We start from the raw sequence: 18,377 nt of genomic DNA, 5'->3' as shown, positions 1-18,377 counted from the left end.
GCAGCAAATAACAGAGTTATATATGATGGGGAGAGGGGACACAGAATTATTCCATGAAGTTCTTGAGTGATGAATGATTTCATATTTTACCCAGAGAGTATATCATATGTCAGGCGCTCTGCTTGGCACTAGGATGGGGGCCCATAACATCCTTATCAAAGGCTGTAGCTGTCCATAGCTATTTTTAAAAAGTATTTATTAAGTTATAATTGATATACAGTCCAATAACGCACATATCTAACATTTCATAATTTGATAAGTTTTCCCTGGTGTATACATTTCCTTACAATTAAGATAGTGAACGTATCCCTCACCTCCAAAAGTTTCCTCACGCCCCTTTGTCTTCCCTGTCTCCCATTCCTCCCCACAGCCCCCCATTTTTAGACTGCCACCAATCTGCTTTCTGTTATTATAGATTAATTTGTGTTTTCTAGAATTTTCTATAAAAGGAATTATGCAGTAGATATTCTTGTCAGTCTAGCTTCTTTCACTCAGCATAATTACATTGAGACTCATCCATGTTGTATGTATATCAATGGTTCATTTCTTTTTGTTGATGAATAGTATTCCATTGTATAGACATATCACGATTTGTCTGCTCATTCACATGTTGATGAACGTTTGGGTAGTTTCCTGTTTATGACTAATTCAAATAAAGCAGCTATGAACATTGGTGTACATATCTTTGTATAGACATACGCTTTCATTTCTCTACAGTAAATACCTAAGAGTGGAATGCTTGGGTCGTATGATAGGTATATGTTTAACTTTTTAAGAAACTGTCAAGCTGTTTTCCAAAGTGGTTATGTCATTTTATATTCCTACTAGCAGTGTATGAGAGCTCTGTTCCCCCATATTTTTACCAAGTAAGGTTTTACGTTTTTAACCACTCTAATAGGTGTGTAATGGTGTTTAATTGTGGTTTAACTTGCACTTCCCTACCGACTAATGATGTTGAGCATCTTTTCATATGCATGTTTGCCACTCCTATACTTCTTTGTTGAAGTGTCTGCTCAAATCTTCTGCCCGTTTTTTTAAATTGAGTGTTCTCTTATTATTGAGTTTTAAGAGTTCTCTTTCTAGATACAAGTCCTTTATCAAATATGCATTTTGCATACATTTTCTTCTAGTCTGCAACTTGTCTTTTCATTCTTTTCAGAAGAGCAGAAGTTTTAAATTTTAATATAGTCCAACCTGCCAAAATTCTTTTTGTGGATCATGCTTTCAGTATTGTATCTAAGAAATAGTTGCTTAACTGAAGATCCCAAAGATATTCTCTTATGTTTTCTTATAAAAGTTTTATGGTTTTAGCTTTTACAGTTAGATCTATGAGCCATTTTGATTTAATTTTTTGTATGTGGTGCAAGATATGGATTGAAGTTCTTTTTTTTTTTTTTTTTGCACATGGGTATCCAATTGTTACAGCACTACTTGTCAAAAAGATTCCTTTCTCAACTTTTCTGCACCTGTATCAAAAATCAATTGTCAAATGACCACCTAGAGGGGTGGGATAGGGAGGGTGGGAGGGAGATGCAAGAGGGAGGAGATATGGGGACATATGTATATGTATAGCTGATTTACTTTGTTATAAAGCAGAAACTAACACACCATTGTAAAGCAATTATACTCCAATAAAGATCTTTAAAAAAAATCAATTGTCCATATGTATATATGTTGGCCTATTTCTAGACTCATATTCTGTCACATTGATCTATTTGTCTAACTTTATGTTAATACCACATGTTCCTGATTATTGTAACTTTATGATAAGTCTTGAAATCAAATAGTCCTTCCACTTTGTTCTTTTTCAAAGCTGTTTTGGCTCTTCTAGATCCTTTGCAGTTTCCAATGAAATTTCGAATAAGCTTGTCAACTTCTACAAAAATAAAAACTTGCTGGGATACTGATTTTGATTGCACTGGCTCTATAGATCAATTTGGGAAGAATTGACATCTTAACAATATTGAGTCCTCCAATTCATGAACATGGTATATCTCTCCATTTATTTAGGTCTTCTTTAATTTTTTCAGTAGTGTCTTGTAGTTTTTACTCTGTGGTTTTATACATCTTTTTTCATGTTTATCCCTATATATTTTATAGTTTTTGATGATATTATAAATATTATTTTTTAAGTTTTGATTTCTGATTGTTCATTGCTAATATGTGGAAACCAATTGATTATGGTATATTGGTCTTGAATCCAGCAACCTTGTTGCTATGGGCTGAATAGTTACCCCAAAATTTACATGTTGAAGTTCTAATTCCCAGTATCTTAGAATGTGACTGTATTTTGAGATAGGGTCCTTAAAGAGGTAATTTAGTTAAAATTAGGCGGGTCCTAATGCAATATGACTGATGTTCTTACAAGAGGAGGAAACTAGAACACAGACACACAGAGAGAAGACCATGTGAAGACATAGGGGGAAGATGGCCATCTAAAAGCCAAGGAGAGAGGCCTTATAAGAAGCCAAACCGACCAACACCTTGATCTCAGACTTCTTGCCGCCAGAATTGTGAGAAAATAAATTTCTATTGTCTAAGCCACTCAGTCTATGGTACTTTGTTACAGCAGCCCTTGCAACTAATACACTTGTTAAACTCACTTATTAGTTCTAGTAGCTTCTTTGTAGACTCCATAGGATAGTCTATATAGGCAATCATATTATCAATAAATACACTTTTACTTCTTCCTGTCCAATCTGGATGCCTTTTATTTCTTTTTCTCGTCTAGTTGCTCTGACTAGGACTTCCAGTACAATATTGAATAGATGTGGCAAATGGCTTACCACTTTGTGCTTTAATTTCTTCACCTATAAAATGGGGGTAATAACAGTATGTATCTCATACGGTCGTTATAAGGATTGAAATGTGTAAATATTTATAATGTGCTTAGAACAGTGCCTGGATAATAAGTGCTATATAACTTTTTTTCTTTGTTCATTTAAAATCATGGAAGGCTACCAGATTCTGCTTCAAGATGCAAGCCAACAATGCTGGCTTCCAGATATGGCTTTTGCTCCATCTTTTCCCTAATCCCTGCCGTCCTTGGTAGCACAGTTAGAACTTCAGACTGGTAGAACTATCATTTAGTTCTACCGCCAGCCCAAGGCAGGAATCCCTTCAGCATGCCACACCTGACCAGTTGCTGGCTGCGTTCTGAGCAAGAACTCTTCATTCAGGAAGCCTGAATTTCTCAATTCTTCGGAATGCCAATGATGTCTGAGGTGACAGTGAGAGTTCCCAGAGGCTGGAAAGCTAAGATTCTGTGTTCACTGTATGCACTGCTAGGTCCTCCAGTTGTTTCCACCATGACACCTGGCATGGGTGTTTGCATCTCCTATGATAGAAATAAGCTCCATGGAGTGGGTCTCCTGGGAACTGGCAGCTCCTGTTTCTTGTCACTGGGGAAGCGAATTAGGGGCAAGGGTAGAGCTGGCTTCTCTGCCTTAGCAACTGCCCAGATCCTGAGTCAACACCTGAATAAACTCTGGGCTCTTTTTATTTAGCCCCATTGGGGATGGGAGAGGATCCAGGCTCAGTCTTTTCAACATGGCACGTTAAAAAAACAAGTAGGACTCAAAAGTGTCTCATTCCTGGGAATTCTTAGCTAGAAGATCTCAGTTTCAGATTTAACATGAGTCTTTTTTCTGATGCAGCAGCAGGCAGCTTTTCTCACAGAGTATTGTTACATAAACAAGCAAGAGATGGGTTTGCCACAAGCAAAGTCAAAATTTCCATCTAAATTTTAGCTAATAAGACTATTAGGACTGATTCAGGCTTTGGAGTTTTACATTTCCTGAGCCTGGCAGCTGTGTTTTCCCTCTTTCCACTAAATTCTGTAGTGTAGAATTTAGGGAATTATGGAAAACACACTTGCAGCACCAGAGCTTAAATGGGGTAAGATCCCTGCCCAGTAGTAATTGCTGATGTTGGGGGAAAAAGTCTCTTGAAAATCATCCAGCTGCAGGAGACTGAGCAAGGGGTCTCAGGCCTTCTCAGTTCCAGGACTATCCTTTTTCTTAAAATACCCTTGAGAACTGAGTGCAAAAATATGCCAATGTCACATTTGCATTTAGTAACAGAAAACTGTGCAGTGCGAAGGCGTGTTTATACAACTAGCAATTGTACTGCAAAACCATCAACAGCTCACAGCCCAACCAGTCTTCCAAAATACAAGTGTGAAGCATTTAAAATCTGCAACTCTGCAACGAGGTGCCCACAAAGTACCTTCTTCGAATTTGCATATTTGTGTACAAGAACACAAACCGTTTATATAAGGCTTTAGCCCGTTTTAAATGTTAAAAAAGTCCCCATGATTTGCTTTGCTTAAAATGCACGCTCAAACTTTATTAAAAACATTTTTCAAAAAATGTTTCATAAAGCTAGCCGTCAGCGAGGCTCACTGGAGGGTGTGGAAAATGGATCGTATATCTTTAACCCGCAGAAGTTAAAAGGTTTTTTTTTTTTTTTTTTTGGTTGTTAGCTAACAATGGAAACTTTTTTTTTTTAAGTGTTTCCCTCCCTCGGTCTTGCCAAGCAATAGAAAAAAAAGAAGAAAAGAAAAACTTGTTCCGCTGAGTTCAACCCCAGACAGGCTCACAACTTCCTTCCTGCTTTCCTCCCCCAAGCCCCCGCCTTTCTCCCTCCTCCCTCCTCCACCCCAAACCCCCCCGCCCCAACTTTTTTTTTTTAATCGCACATTGAACAAACACTGAAGTAGCAGGGAGCAGACACTGACAGGGGTAGTATCTCAACAGCCCACAAGGGCGTGCAGGGCCGGCCGGCGTCGCCACCGCCCGGATCTCCCGCCCCGGCCAAGGAGCTTTCCCTCTTTTTTCCCATTCCCCCCTTTTTTTTTGTCTTCCAAAAGAAGTGAGGAAACCATTTACGAGCTTTTTTACTTTTAAAGCCATCTTTCTCCTTCGAGGTCTGCTTCCCCGGGCCATGTAGTCTGCACAGGACGCGGGAATCTTGAGCAATTGTAGGTAAGTTTGGCGGCTTTTTAATGGTTCTCGCCTCCGAACCCTCTTTCCCCTCTCTCTCTGCTCTGGAGCGAATCTGAGGGTTCCGGGTTCTGAAAAGGCGCAGAGAGGTGGGCCAGGGAGACGGGCAAGGGGGTTTGATTGGGGAGGGTGGCGTGGAGAGGAGGGAGAAGCGAGTTTTCGGCGTTTCCCGTGCTCGCCTTCCGGGCCGCTGACTCCCCGCCGCCTACCTCGGCGCGCTGCAGGCGTCCACGGGCTCCGGCCGCCGGGCAGCCGGCTTGGCGCCGGGCGAGGCTGCCCAGGATACGGAGAAGCCCTGCACTCGGCCGCGCCGCCTCCGGGCTTAGAGCGGGGCCCCGGGAGGTTTGCAGAGCCCGGGCTTCCGCCTGGCTGCAGCCATGCACACCCTGGAGTCCTTCCGAGTGGGCAAGGGTCCCGGAGCCCGCAGAGGCAGCCGCGTCCTCCGGCACAGGGTGTGCGGAGTGCGGACTCGCTGTCCGCGCGCGTACACACACACACACACACACACACACACACACACACACACACCCCTACGCGGGGGGCGACAGCGTGCGGGGGGGCGGCGTGTATTGGTTCCGGTACAGGGGACGAGCAGCGCCTCGGCCCCGGGCGCGCGCAGACGCACCCACACTCACAATACACACTTGTTTGGGGACTGGCGACAAAGCCAGTGCTGAAAAATGCCTAGGCTGCGGCCCCGCCGCGCGCCCAGGCCGTCGTAGGCCGAGGGACACAGCACCAAGGCCAGGGTCAGGAAGGTAAAAGGCAGGCACGCAGGGGTCTTCCTAGATCCGGGCTCAGGCAGCGACCGGGGAAGGCAGGTCCAGCTCAGGTTCCCTCCGAGTCGGTCCCTGATGGCCAGAGAGGGTGGAGCGAGGAGATCCTGAAGCCCAAGGCGGGTGGGGGGAGCTGCCCCGTTATACCCGATGCAACCAGTGTTTGCAAAGCCGAGGGGACCCAGAGACGGTGGAGGGGGTGTCCTCACTCTCGGAGAGCTCGGAATCTGCCGCGCCCCGCACATAGCCCGCTTAGCAATCAAGTGGTTGTACAGTCTCCCGCCCGTCCGCGCGGCTCTGGAGGCAACTCTTAGAACTTGGAATTTGAAGGGACCTTCAAGCGCATCACAGTCTGGGGCGAAGGGTGGGAGCGCACTCGGAAAACACACCCACAACCTAGCTGGCGACCGAGGGCCCCCGGGGTTTGTGTCCTCGCCGTGCCGCACAGCCCCTGTAGATAAGATGTCCAGTGGCACCGATCCCCGACAGATTGGGGGATCCCAATCCCAGTCCTAGTCCCCTAGCCGTCCCCCGCACCCGCCCTCTAGGGTCCTGACTTTTCTCCTTGTGTCTCCACAGCGGCGCTGTTGTTTACGGAACTCGGCGGGGGCTGAGCCCGCGGTCTTGCCCCCCGCCCAACGCCCAGGCCATGCCACCCCATCCGCGCGCGGAGCCGCGGCCGCCGGGCCTCTGGGGCTGAGCCGGGAGCCGAGAGCCTCGGGAGGAGGAGGCGCCGGCGGCGGAGCCGGAACAGGAGCGGCGGCGGCGGGCAGCGCGGCGGACCCAGTACTATGGCTATGTACTGCTATGCACTCAACAGCCTGGTGATCATGAATAGCGCCAACCAGGTGAAGAGCGGCGGCGGCCCTCGGCCCAGCAGCAGCGAGACGCCCCCGCCGCCGAGGAGGGCCGTGTTGAGCCCCGGCAGCGTTTTCAGCCCCGGGAGTGGCTCCTCTTTCCTCTTCCCCGCAGCCGAGTCGTCGCCGGAGGAGCCCGGGAGCCCCCTGGGCTGGCGGAGTGGCCGGCGCAGGCTGAATAGTAGCAGCGGCAGCGGCAGCAGCGTGGGCAGCCCGAGTTGGGCGGGTCGCCTAAGAGGCGACGGGCAGCAGGTGGTGACCACCGGTACCCTCTCCCCTCCGGGGCCGGAGGAGGCCAAAAGGAAGCTTCGAATCCTACAGCGCGAGCTGCAGAACGTGCAGGTGAACCAGAAAGTGGGCATGTTCGAGGCACACATCCAGGCGCAGAGCTCCGCCGCTCAAGCGCCCCGCAGCCCGCGTTTGGGCAGGGCTCGATCGCCCTCCCCGTGCCCCTTCCGCAGCATCAGTCAGCCCCGAGGAAGGGTCCTGGCTCCGAGTGAGGGGCGGAGGACAAAGTCCTGGGGGGAACAATGTCCGGAGACTTCAGAGGCCGACTCCCGGAGAAGAGGAGGGACGCCCAGCCAACGCCTCTCGAAAGACAAAGAGGGAGTAGCACCTTTCCCCGGCCCTGCTGCCCCGGCAGGATCAGCGGCTCAGGGTCCAGGCGCTTCGGTGAAAATGAGAAAGCCGGTCCCGGCCGGACGCCACTGTGGCTCACCCATTGCTATGGAAGTTGACAAGAGGGTTTCTCCTCCTTTGGGAACTCAGAATTACCAAGCTCCCCCGTTGGGGCTGGTCGGAGTGAACATAACGATGGCCGCAGAAGTGGCAGCGAGAGCCACATCCACTGGGCCACACCATCCACAGGACCCAGCCCTCACTGAGCTGTCTGAGAGGGCCCGCGAGCTTGGGGGTGTGTACCCTCGAGAGGCCCTGTCCAAGAGTCAGGGGCAGTCTTTGGGCAGTGAGACAAGTCCGGCCCCAGAGAGGGGCGGGCCCCGCAGTGGAGAGTCCCCTGGGAAGGTGGGGAGAGGAAATCTGCCCGGTGGCATGCCGGGCTCCGGGGCGCCTGAAGCGGACAAAAGGCCAGAGGAGAGGACTGTGAACGCGCAGAGTCCAGCGGACTCCTCTGAGGCCCCGGGCTGGTTCAGGCAGCCCAGAGACTGGGGCTCAGTAGGCTCCGAGGGGACCCAGAGTGGGGCCCTAGTGGCCAGGGAGGCACGGCCGCGCTCCAACAGAGTGGATGAAGGGTCTGTGTCGCTGGGCTTGCTTGGGGGCAGCAGCTCAGCACAGCCAGGCCCGGGGGAGTTGGAGGCGGGGATTCCCTCTGGCGGAATGCTGGAGCCTTTGCCCTGTTGGGAAGCAAAAGATCTGAAAGAACCTCAGTGCCTTCCTGGGGACAGGGTGGGTGTGCAGCCTGGGAGCTCCAGGGTTTGGCTGGGCTCCATGGAAGAAGCGGGTCTGGCCTGGACGTGTGTCACAGGGGTACAATCCGAGGGGACTTGGGGAAGCCAGCCTCAGGGCAGAGATGCTCACCCCAGCCCAGAGCAGCTCTCCCCAGATCAGAAGGACAAGCCTTCCGGGGGAGAGGCCTGCAGCCGAAGCAATATCCCCGCCGTCATCATTACAGACATGGGTGCCCAGGAGGATGGTGCCTTGGAGGAGGTGCAGGGAAGCCCTCTGGGCGGCCTGCCGCTGAGGAAACTGTCCTCTTCCTCTGCGTCTTCCACTGGCTTCTCCTCCTCCTATGAGGACTCGGAGGAGGACATCTCCAGTGACCCCGAGCGCTGCCTGGACCCCAACTCTGCCTTCCTGCATACCCTGGACCAGCAGAAGCCCAGAGTGGTAGGTCTTGCCCTGAGATTTTTCTAGAACTTGTGCTGCTTTCATGCCCACGTGTCCCTTTTTCTTACCTTCTACTGAGTCAGAAAGACTCTGACCAGGGCCCTGGGGCAGTCACAACTTATAATCCTCTCCAGGTGTGTTTGCTGGGGAGGTACCTAGGCACTGGCCATGCACTTTGTAGCTTGGACAGTGAACCGGAGTCATTTCTGTTGTTATTTCCATGTACATCTTAAAAGACATTTTTTAAGGTATCTCTGGTAGGTCACCACTCATTTTTGGGGAAGATAATATTCGTGAGTGTTACCATAAAGCTTCCTGGTGAATCTCCAAAGATAGTGAACAGAGCTGCTGAGTGTAGCTTTTGTCTGATCAGGTGAAACACTTAATTCTGTGCTTCATTTAGGCAGAGGAGAACTGACAAGGATGTCATCGAATTAACTCAGACTCTACTAATAGGCTAGGAAAATGAGTGACGTGATTCTGGAACAGGGCGCTGAAACCTGCAGATGTGGCATTGGCTGGTCTTTTGGGTGAACAATCACCTAGCCTCAGGAAATTGTCAGGACATTGCAATATTTGTGGGGTCAGCAGAAGATACAGTTTGATGTATGAATTAAAATGAAAACTAGGCTTTGAGCTAAGCAGATAGTTTCTTTAATAACAGGATATTACATTTCATTAGGTTGAATTGCATCTGGGTGATATCCCTAAGGTAGATACGTCCTCATGGATATGCTCATTGGCTGGTACAGGTACATTTCAAGTACGTTTTCAAGTGCATCTGTTGTGATTCAGCACACTGACATCTTGTTCTGGCTATGGCGGTAGACGGGTTTATTTCTGTACACAGTTCATCTCAGTCCTAGGCTGTTTTCACTCTTAGGAGGATCAGAGCATCGTATGAAAGATGTAAGAGTTGAAGCTAGCACTTCTGAAAAGGTCTGGACTTTCTCTTAGCTTTTCCAGAGTCTGGGGAATTTCCTAGTTCGGCGTGTAAGGGGTTCTTGTGCTACCTTGGGCGAAAGTCTGCATTTTATTGTAGTAGGTAGTCTTCCGATTTAATCTTGACTATCAAGTACTATTCGCTGTACCTCAGTAACTTAAACCACAGCAACTGAGAACTTTATATTTCTACTCTACATGCTGCTCTAAGTTATTCTGGGCTCCAAAGCATGTGTCTGTCATACTCCCACTTCAGAAATCACAGTCTGAATCTTTGTAGACGAGGCATTTCTTTTCATGAGACTCCGCCTTCTGCTGATGATGGGGAGGCAAATATGTACGCAGAATCTGGCCCCAATCAGCCTGGCATTTTGTGGCCAGCACAGGGCATCTGGCACGGGCACACCACCTTTAGAGGAGGTATGGTCCACCTGGAAGGGGACGGATGGTGGTGAAGGGCAGGTGGAAAATGCTTCTCACTGAAGGAATGGCTCAGGTTTCTCGGCCTTCTTGCCCACAATTAAAGGTCTATGAGATGGTCCTCTGTTCCAGTCCTCCCTTTGGCTTTTTATACCCTGGAGCGTAGCCAGCATAGCCAAGTTGTTTTAACTTGTTCTCCAACTTTCCATTTGCCCTTTCTAGTGGTGGATTAGCAGCTCCTACTGGCTGGCTCTCAAAGTATTTTGTGTGTCCCGATGTTTGAAAAGGGCTCTTGTCTGGAAGTGAGTTAAAGGGGAGATAAATAATGATAGATGACAATTTTCTTTTTTTCATTTGCCAGAGGGATGCCAGCTGAGAAACCAGAGGGTTGAGTGGTGTCAAGGTAGCGAACAGGTCCAGAGGTGGCAACGAGGCCTGCCTGTGGTCCAGCCTACCTCCCTTCTTTAAACAAGGTTTCAGACACCCACAGAGAAGGGCCAGGGAAAAAGTCCCTGCCAGCCTCACTCTCTGGTCATGTGCGGCTGATAGGGAGTGTCTGTGGGGGAAGGGTGGGTAACCAACTGGAAATTATGGGATCCTAGGGACTTTTGAGCTTTTGGTTGATTGCTTGCACGATACGCTCAGTTTTCTTTTTCACATACAGATTGTTGCGGCGGAGCCTTATCTGTGACACCAAAACATCTGCTCCTTGAGTCAAAAATCACTTGATTACCTGAGATTGATATTTTGTCTACAGAAGGCCAGACAACTTGATTGACGGGGCCTTTTGGCTTGGCTGTTCAGTGTTTTATAGATAAAACCCCAGCCGGCGCTGTTTGAGGCTCTACAGTATCGATACTCGGTCCTCTCCTCGGACTGTGCTGCTTCTGTCTACGCTGCAGCACCGCACTCAGGGGCCCCCGTCCTCACCTGTACGCACCCTCACACATACACTCCCAGCAGCCCGTTCACACACACAGGTTGGAAATTGCATGTTCAGCCTCCGGTCACACAACCAACCCCTGACCTTCAGACCCATACTGAGAACACTTTTTTAGTGTGCTGCTGTGTCTTTGAGCAGAGTTAGACCTTTCATGCCTCGTGTGCGCGGGCGGTTCTTTGCTTCTGCGGAGGCATGACTGTGTGACGAGGTGCGCAGGCAGAGGTGACAGCCCCGCAAAGCCTGGAGCCTGGCTGCTGGGTTAGCTCTCCTGCTGTGTGGCCTCCCTGCCAGTTCATCACTGTGAGAAGTCCCAGCGCCAGTGTAGGGGAATTCGAAGATGTCCCTGTAGTTAAAAACAAAGTGCAAAGCAGGTTGTTTGGAAATGCACTCTGAAACGTATTTAGCCATTTAGATTATGCAAATTCGCAGAGGCCTTTTTACTGAAAGGGAATGTGTTGAGAAGCGCCTCTGCTTATTTGCTTCCATGGGTAGGAGCTGTATGCAAAGTGCTTCAGGCCTTTCCTACAGCTCAGGCTTCAGATGTGCCTGTCTCTGAAATAGAGTGTTCCAGAGTTTTTGCTCCTCTGTGTCTGTTTGTAAAGGAGCAGGCGCTTGAAATTTGCTCACAGGTAGTTGTATCACGTGCTTTGCGTTCAATGGCTTAAATTCAGGCGTGTTCACATTTACGGTTTTCTGAGATCTGAACAGAAGCGAATTGCACTGGGGAAGAAGGGTGTTCTCTCTTGTTCTTTAAGACAACTAGAAATTAATCAACAGTTCTTGACCTCCCTGTGTTATGCCATTTAAAAGTAACTGGGCCATTGAAACACCAGGTTTAAAGTGCTAAATTAAAATAAGCATGCATCTTCCAAAAATAGGTTTTCTTGATTTATTCCAAAATTGTACTAGCAATCATGTGTACAAAAACCAAAACAAAACGCTGGTCTAGTTACCTGGGGGACATTTAAGGAATTATAATACAAAATCCTTGCCTTCTTGGTGCTCACTATTTTTTCAGGGCCATTGGAATTTTGTTTCCTTTAGTTTTTTGTGTGTTGACTAGTTTTGTTGCCTTTTTTAAAGTAAAAAACTAACTAATATATATGGTAAAAAAATTCGAGCAGTTTAAAATGGTTTTATGTGGTTTTTAAAAGTGTGAAATTTTTATCTGAGGGTAAACCCAATTAAAATTTAAAAGCCTTAGTGGGATACTTACTTAAAAAAAAAAAAAAGAATATGGTGGTAAGTACTTTTAAGTGGGAAATTCTTATCTGGAAGAGAATATGGAAGGTCCAGATTTATCGGGTCACGAGTTCGGGTTGCATATGCTGTTTTCTTAAGATGGGGCACCCTTCCCCCTCAGGTGTGCAGCCAGGATCTTTCTGGAAAGGCTTCAGGACTTTTCAGATCTGGGAGAACCCCTAGTCATTTACGTGAGGTTCTGGGTGTTACCCTGATCTGTTTAAGAAGGAGGAAACCAAGACTCAGAGGGGCAAAGGGACCCAAGGGCTGCAGCTCTGGCTCAGATTCCTCCTTTTAAAATATGCATTCTGCGTGAGGGCGAGCTCATGGGGGCCTGTAGAGTTCTAACTCTCTGTGACTATGTAATTCCAGACATTTGATTCAAAACCTGCTGTATGTGAAGTACGTATCATGGTGTCTGGAAATGTGACAAGATTTCTTTGGTGTGGACCTTGGGCAGTCGAGGCCGAAACTGGGCACATTTAATTGTGTGCTTTTCCTTAAGATCCATTAATTATCTGCCTCTCATCTCTCTTAACTGGAAGAATGGTTCTTTGTAATTTCACATTGAAAAAGTATCATCAAAATAAATGAGTACAATACCCAAGATTCTCGTTAATGGTTAGACTGATTGATATTAGAGGCTGTGCTGGTAGGATGCCAGCACATTAACCTGACAAGTGAAAAATGCATTGTTCTCTGAGGGCTTCGGCCTCCTCAGATAGTTCAGTTTGGAAACTGAGGCTTTGCCTCTGCAGAGCCAAAACGTCACTTCAAAGACCTCGTTTTATCAAAGATAAAAGTAATTCATCCAGCTTGAATCCTTTCAAATAAAGGTGGGGCATAGAGAAAAAGAGAGATTGGTGTTGAGGCATCACAAAAACACAGCTCAAGATTTACCAGGCTTTTAGGTTTAACAAGAAAAAACATATTAAACTGGACGGCTTCTGCTTTTAGAGAAATGTATTTCAGGTGTTACAGAAAGCATTTTCAGAACTTTGCTTTTTAGCGCCAAATTGCTACCGAGCCACTTTTCTGATTTTGGTGGCACATGCCAGTTAAATGTAGTTACAGATTAGATTAGTTCTCTGTAGTTTATTTATATTCCTGGGAGCATTGATAACATTGTTTAGGCTTATTTTATTTTGTCGGGTTTCAATGTAGTTGTCTAAAGGCAGAATTTTAAAATATTTAATGGTAAGAGTTTTATATCTTGATTGAAAAAACTTGTAGACTTCAGGTCATCAGTGATTCAGGATTAACTCACGAACTCTTCTAAATTGTGTTGTGGACACACTGTCAGCATGGAAGGATCTATATATATATATATTTTTAATTTATTTAGGTTGCACCAGGTCTTAGTTGCGGCACTCGGGATCTTCAGTTGTGGCATGACAACTCTTAGTTGCAGCATGCATGCTGGATCTAGTTCCACGACCAGGAATCGAACCTGGGGCCCCTGCATTGGGAGCGTGGAGTCTTATTCACTGGACCACCAGGGAAGTCCTGGTCTATGGGTTTTGATAAGAGACGAGATCTTGGCATTGTAAGCTATACACATTGTTCCCTCCAGTCCGTGACAAATGTGCCTTGCAATGATTTTTTCCTGACTGGGTGGAATTGACGTTGTGAATGATGTATTTTTCATGAATTGGGAGCTCATTGTTTACAAATCGCAACAAACCCAACTGTGAACTCTCTTGTAATGTGAAAAGCCAGTTAGAGTGCCAACCTCCATTGTCTCATTGGAATATTTGGGATTTTGTATGTCCAGTTCTCTTGAGACTGTGTGCCCTCCTGTGGTTGCATACTGTTATCTTAGTTAACTAAGGAGTGTGGTACTACAGGTGGCCCCAACAACATGGAAACACTCAGCATTGTAGCATTCCCTCAGACCGATGGGTCCAGTCTGCTAGACTGTGGAGGCCACCCTGGGGGTCTGGAAGAATCTGGTCCAACCTGGTCCCATGATCCTGTAGTCAGACATGACTTACTGTAGTTCTGCCATCAACTATCTCGTTGTGGTTCCCCCAAGACACCTGGTCGTTCATTTTTCCAGGGGTGTATTATTATTTTAAAGACAATTCAGGTCTCCTGGGCTAAAAGACACTATAGATATAAATATGATCTCATTAGGGAATTAGGCCTCTGTTCTTAGAATTTAAAAAATAACAATTTCTTTTCTATAACCTACATAAGTATCATAAGATAAATCTGAGTCTGGGAGAGGTTTTAGAACTCATTTTCTCCAATACCCACATTTTACAGGTGAGGAAAGCGAGGCCAGAGCGTATTCAATACAGTCATGTTTACATTTTTCTTTTCCCTTAAAAAACTTCATTAGTGGATAAAGTCCTTACTCACCTGGGGAGATCCACCTTGGCTTTAAACATAGGACGTGTTTTTAAAATGTTTGTTAAAGGAATGGATGAATGAATGAATGATAGACAGTAGCTCTGCGGCATTATCTACCCATAAAAGAACTGTCGAGTCATCCGGGAGAGGAGGAACAAAAAAAGGGAAAAAAGAACAATTAAGGCAGGCTCATTGCTTATTCCTGTGACCTTCCTGCCATAGGAGTAGGGGTGCCAGACTGGGGTTTAGGAGACCTGGGTGAAATCCCAGTCTGCACATGGCCTGCAAGCCCTCTGAAAAATGGAGAGAGGAGGCATGACCTCACGGGGTGGGGGATGAGAGTTCAGGGACGCAGTGTTCTAAAAGTGCCTCGGATGGCTCCTGGCACATGGTACAGGCTCAATCAATGTTAGTGGAGGTGGAATTAGGAGACATCTTAAGTACTGGTGAGGCAGTGTCTGTCTGGAAAATTCACGGGGTCCCTGGGAAGAAATTCTTGGTAGCAACTCCAGGATTTTGTTGAGGTGCCACTTTCACCCAGTACCGTCCTGGAAGATGATTCTGCCTCACCCAATAAGGCTGCAATGAAATGGATTTCTCAAAGACCGGTATTCACAGGCTACCCGTGAATTCACACGCTATTGTGGGACCACAACAGCTTCCTGAAGTGTATTTCATGGAACATTGAGAAGAAGGCTGGTCTTACCCTCTGTCTCTGTTTCCTAGTGTAGTTTCCTTTGGTTCAGTTATGGGGCTGGGGATCAAAGACCAATACAAGCCTCAGGGAACAAGGTCAGGGACGATACCTTCTCACAGTGTGTGTGCAGGGAAGACCGCTCTGCATGGGAAGGCAGGGCCCTCCAGGCTTTCTCTGATGAGGAATGATTTATGATCATCATTTCCCTGGTAAGCCAAGACGCGCAGGCTTTTGACTAACTTGTCTGGTGTGTTTCTCAGCAGTTCCATTAAGAATTCACTCCTAGGGCTTCCCTGGTGGCGCAGTGGTTGAGAGTCCGCCTGCCGATGCAGGGGACGCGGGTTCGTGACCCGGTCCGGGAAGATCCCACATGCCGTGGAGCGGCTGGGCCCGTGAGCCATGGCTGCTGAGCCTGTGTGTCCGGAGCCTGTGCTCCACATCGGGAGAGGCCACAACAGCGAGAGGCCCGCGTACCGCAAAAAAAAAAAACAACACACACACAAAAAAGAATTCACTCCTAGAGATCTGATCTTTCCCCTCCATTGAGCTTTACTTGGGCATTTTATTTACTTGATATCACTTTATGGAAACCCATTCAACAAAAGGTATCTCTTCAGGCCGCTAGTCAATACTACATGTTTTATTTCCTGAAATGTGTATTTCTATTTTGCTCCAAACCAGCTGATAAGTTTTATAAGTAACCAAAAGTAGGAGCTGCAGACAGTAAAAGTGGTGAAAGTGGCACCTCAACAAAATCCTAGAGTTGCTACCAAGAATTTCTTCCAAGGGACCCAACGAATTTTCCAGACAGTAAGCAAAAGCGGGATGAACCTCTGTAGTTCATATGTATGTATGATTTGATGGGGTAGGGGGGAGCGTGGAGGGGGAGTATACTTGTTGTACACTCTAAGTATACTTGTTGTTTTTTATGTTTTTATTTTCCCATCTCAGAATGAGTAGGAAAAAACTTCTCATTCGACCTGGTGGTAACCAGTATTCAACTGAAGAGACTCCACCCTCTTGAAGGTCACTGTTATCCTGTGAATCTAGCATTTTAACTTTGTGGTAAGATTCTGGGTGGAAAGGGAAAATAAAATGATACAGCATCTCAGACAAAGACATTGAGATCATTTCCATTGACCTGGTGACTAAGATTAGGGTTCGCCTAACCCAGAGATGATATATGTATTGTGAGGCCTGGTAAGGCTCTGTCCTTGGAGAGCTTGCCGAAAGGGTGGTCTGGTCCATTCGCTCATGTTTATAAAATTGGTCTTAATGCATCCGGAGGGCAGGAATGAGGTACTTTGGCCTTGGGCTTTGGGGGCTGTGACAGTTGTTTTCTTTCTTTACCCTTCTTAATGGGTCCTCTGCATCCTGCCCCCCCATTCCATTTAATCAGGAGAAATAAACTGATTGTTTATTGTTCTTCCAAGAAGAAGCTGTAATACATTTTATATTAGCAGTGCTCAATATTTTCATTCACTATGGGGAGTCTTCCGTGTGCCCTGGGACGGAGGGATTTGCTATCCACCGGCTCACCTGGCAACTTCTCTTGGTATGCTGAGAGTTGGTGGGACCCCGGCAGTTACCGGGGAGGTCCCTGCACCCCCAGGCGGTTCCCAGCGAGTGTTTTTCCAATTGCACTGACATTCTTTCCAGGCTCAGCTCAATTTGTTTTCTTCTTCTCTATGGTAATTGATGACTGAGTCGTAAAATGTATAATTCAGCAGGATCTTGTGTTAAGTGCTTCTTCCACAGTCGTGCAGGAGCTGGTGTTTGGCTAATCCTCTGCTATACATGGGTGTGTAAGATTTTCTTTTTGCAAGTTAGCTATCTGGAGAGTAGGTTTAATACAATACATCTCATAACTATGGGGAAAGGAGACCGGCTGGGGTATGGAGAGGAACTCAGGGAGTATCACTTCTGTAATCCTTATCTAACGTGAATCTATTAGCAGGAAACTGAAAAGGCCTGTGTATGACAATGAGATAAACAGTTTAATCTATTAACAATGTCAAGTGGAAAATCCAGCCGCAGCCAGTAACTTAAGAAATGGCTAGGAGGTTTTGTTGGGACAGCAGATCCTGAGACCCAGGTTGCTAAGCCAAGGGTAGGAAAATTGGTTGCTGTATGTTCAAGCTGGGAGGTTGGGAAGACACTGGTTTGAGAAACTACTGAAAAATCCTTACGGATACAAAACTATGCTAACGTCGGAGACATTTTGAATGCGTTATAATTGATATTTTAGTCTGTATGAGGCCATTGAAACCTTTTCCTCCTCTTCACCGTTGTCATCATCATTGTCACAGCATTTAAGTACTCATTAGTATTCAGCATCTTGCTAATTCCAAGTAATTTAGGACATGTAAGACCTTCTCTGAGAACTTTCCTGGGCATACTCTAGGAGTGCAGTGTGCTGGGAAGACTAGGACTCTCAGATTCGGTGCTTGGCCTCTTTGGGCTTTGGTGTCCTCATCTGTAAAATGGGTGCATCGATAATCTTCCTACATCATGTGGACTTTGTGAGTCTTAAATGAGATCGTGTTTGTAGAGTCATTTTGAGGGTGTATTCTTTCCCACTTAAATTTTTTTTTCACGAGTACTATGATGTTGCCTTTTCCCCCCAGATTTTCTCTTGATTTCTACAGTACTCATTTGTTTATTTCTGTCATGCACACTCTAAGTATACTTGTTGTTTTTTAATAAACAGTGATCTATTTTATTTTTGTAATTGACGTGTAATATTGCCTTATAATATTATATTAGTTTCAGGTGTACAACTGTGATGTTGTTTTTAAAGCTTTCCCAGAAGAGGATGGACCAGGGCAATCACTGCACCAGTGCAAGATATTCCCACATCTGTGTTGCTGAAAGAGAAATTGCTAAGGACTCTGTCAGAAACAACCTCTATGTCCACAGCAGAGCCAGTTCTGACGTGGGCGTGGCAGTGGGCCCGGGGAGCAGGGATGAGTAGACGTTCGGAATTACATCCTATTTCCACACTGCAGCTGCTCAGTAGCGCCGCCTCCTGCCCAAGGGACCATCGAAGCCAGTGCTGACTGTGGACGAAGCTTCATGCCCCTGTGGTTTGCTAACTGGTCCATGGAGATGCGAATGTGATGGACCTGAGGAAAGGCTGGAGGGAGCGAGGAGGGGCCACAGAGCAGGGGTCTGATGTTCCTGGAGCAGGTCTGTCAGCTCCTGAATAATTGAGAGCAGACTCCGCTCCATCCAGAGTCCGAGGATGCTTAACGGGAGCATTGATTTTTCCAATACCGAGTTGTGGTTTTCCCTTCC

The 18,377-nt window shown here is 46.8% G+C and overlaps 1 protein-coding gene across 1 annotated transcript in view; it reads left to right on the top strand.

Moving 5' to 3' along the window:
* The first annotated feature begins 4,712 nt into the window (after positions 1-4,712).
* Positions 4,713-18,377, top strand: part of ITPKB (inositol-trisphosphate 3-kinase B) — a 97,227-nt gene continuing 83,562 nt past the window's right edge. Inside the window, exons 1-2 of the mRNA XM_082670829.1 lie at positions 4,713-4,985; positions 6,359-8,481. Coding sequence (XP_082526955.1) covers positions 6,571-8,481 — 1,911 coding nt within the window. The 5' untranslated portion in view covers positions 4,713-4,985; positions 6,359-6,570. The remainder of the gene's footprint in view (positions 4,986-6,358; positions 8,482-18,377) is intronic.

This window comes from Grampus griseus (genome assembly GCF_964374135.1).
Source record: "Grampus griseus genome assembly, chromosome: 1".
NCBI lineage: Eukaryota > Metazoa > Chordata > Mammalia > Artiodactyla > Delphinidae > Grampus > Grampus griseus.
Note: the sequence above shows the minus strand (reverse complement) of the source record. Positions and strands in the feature narration are given on the sequence as shown.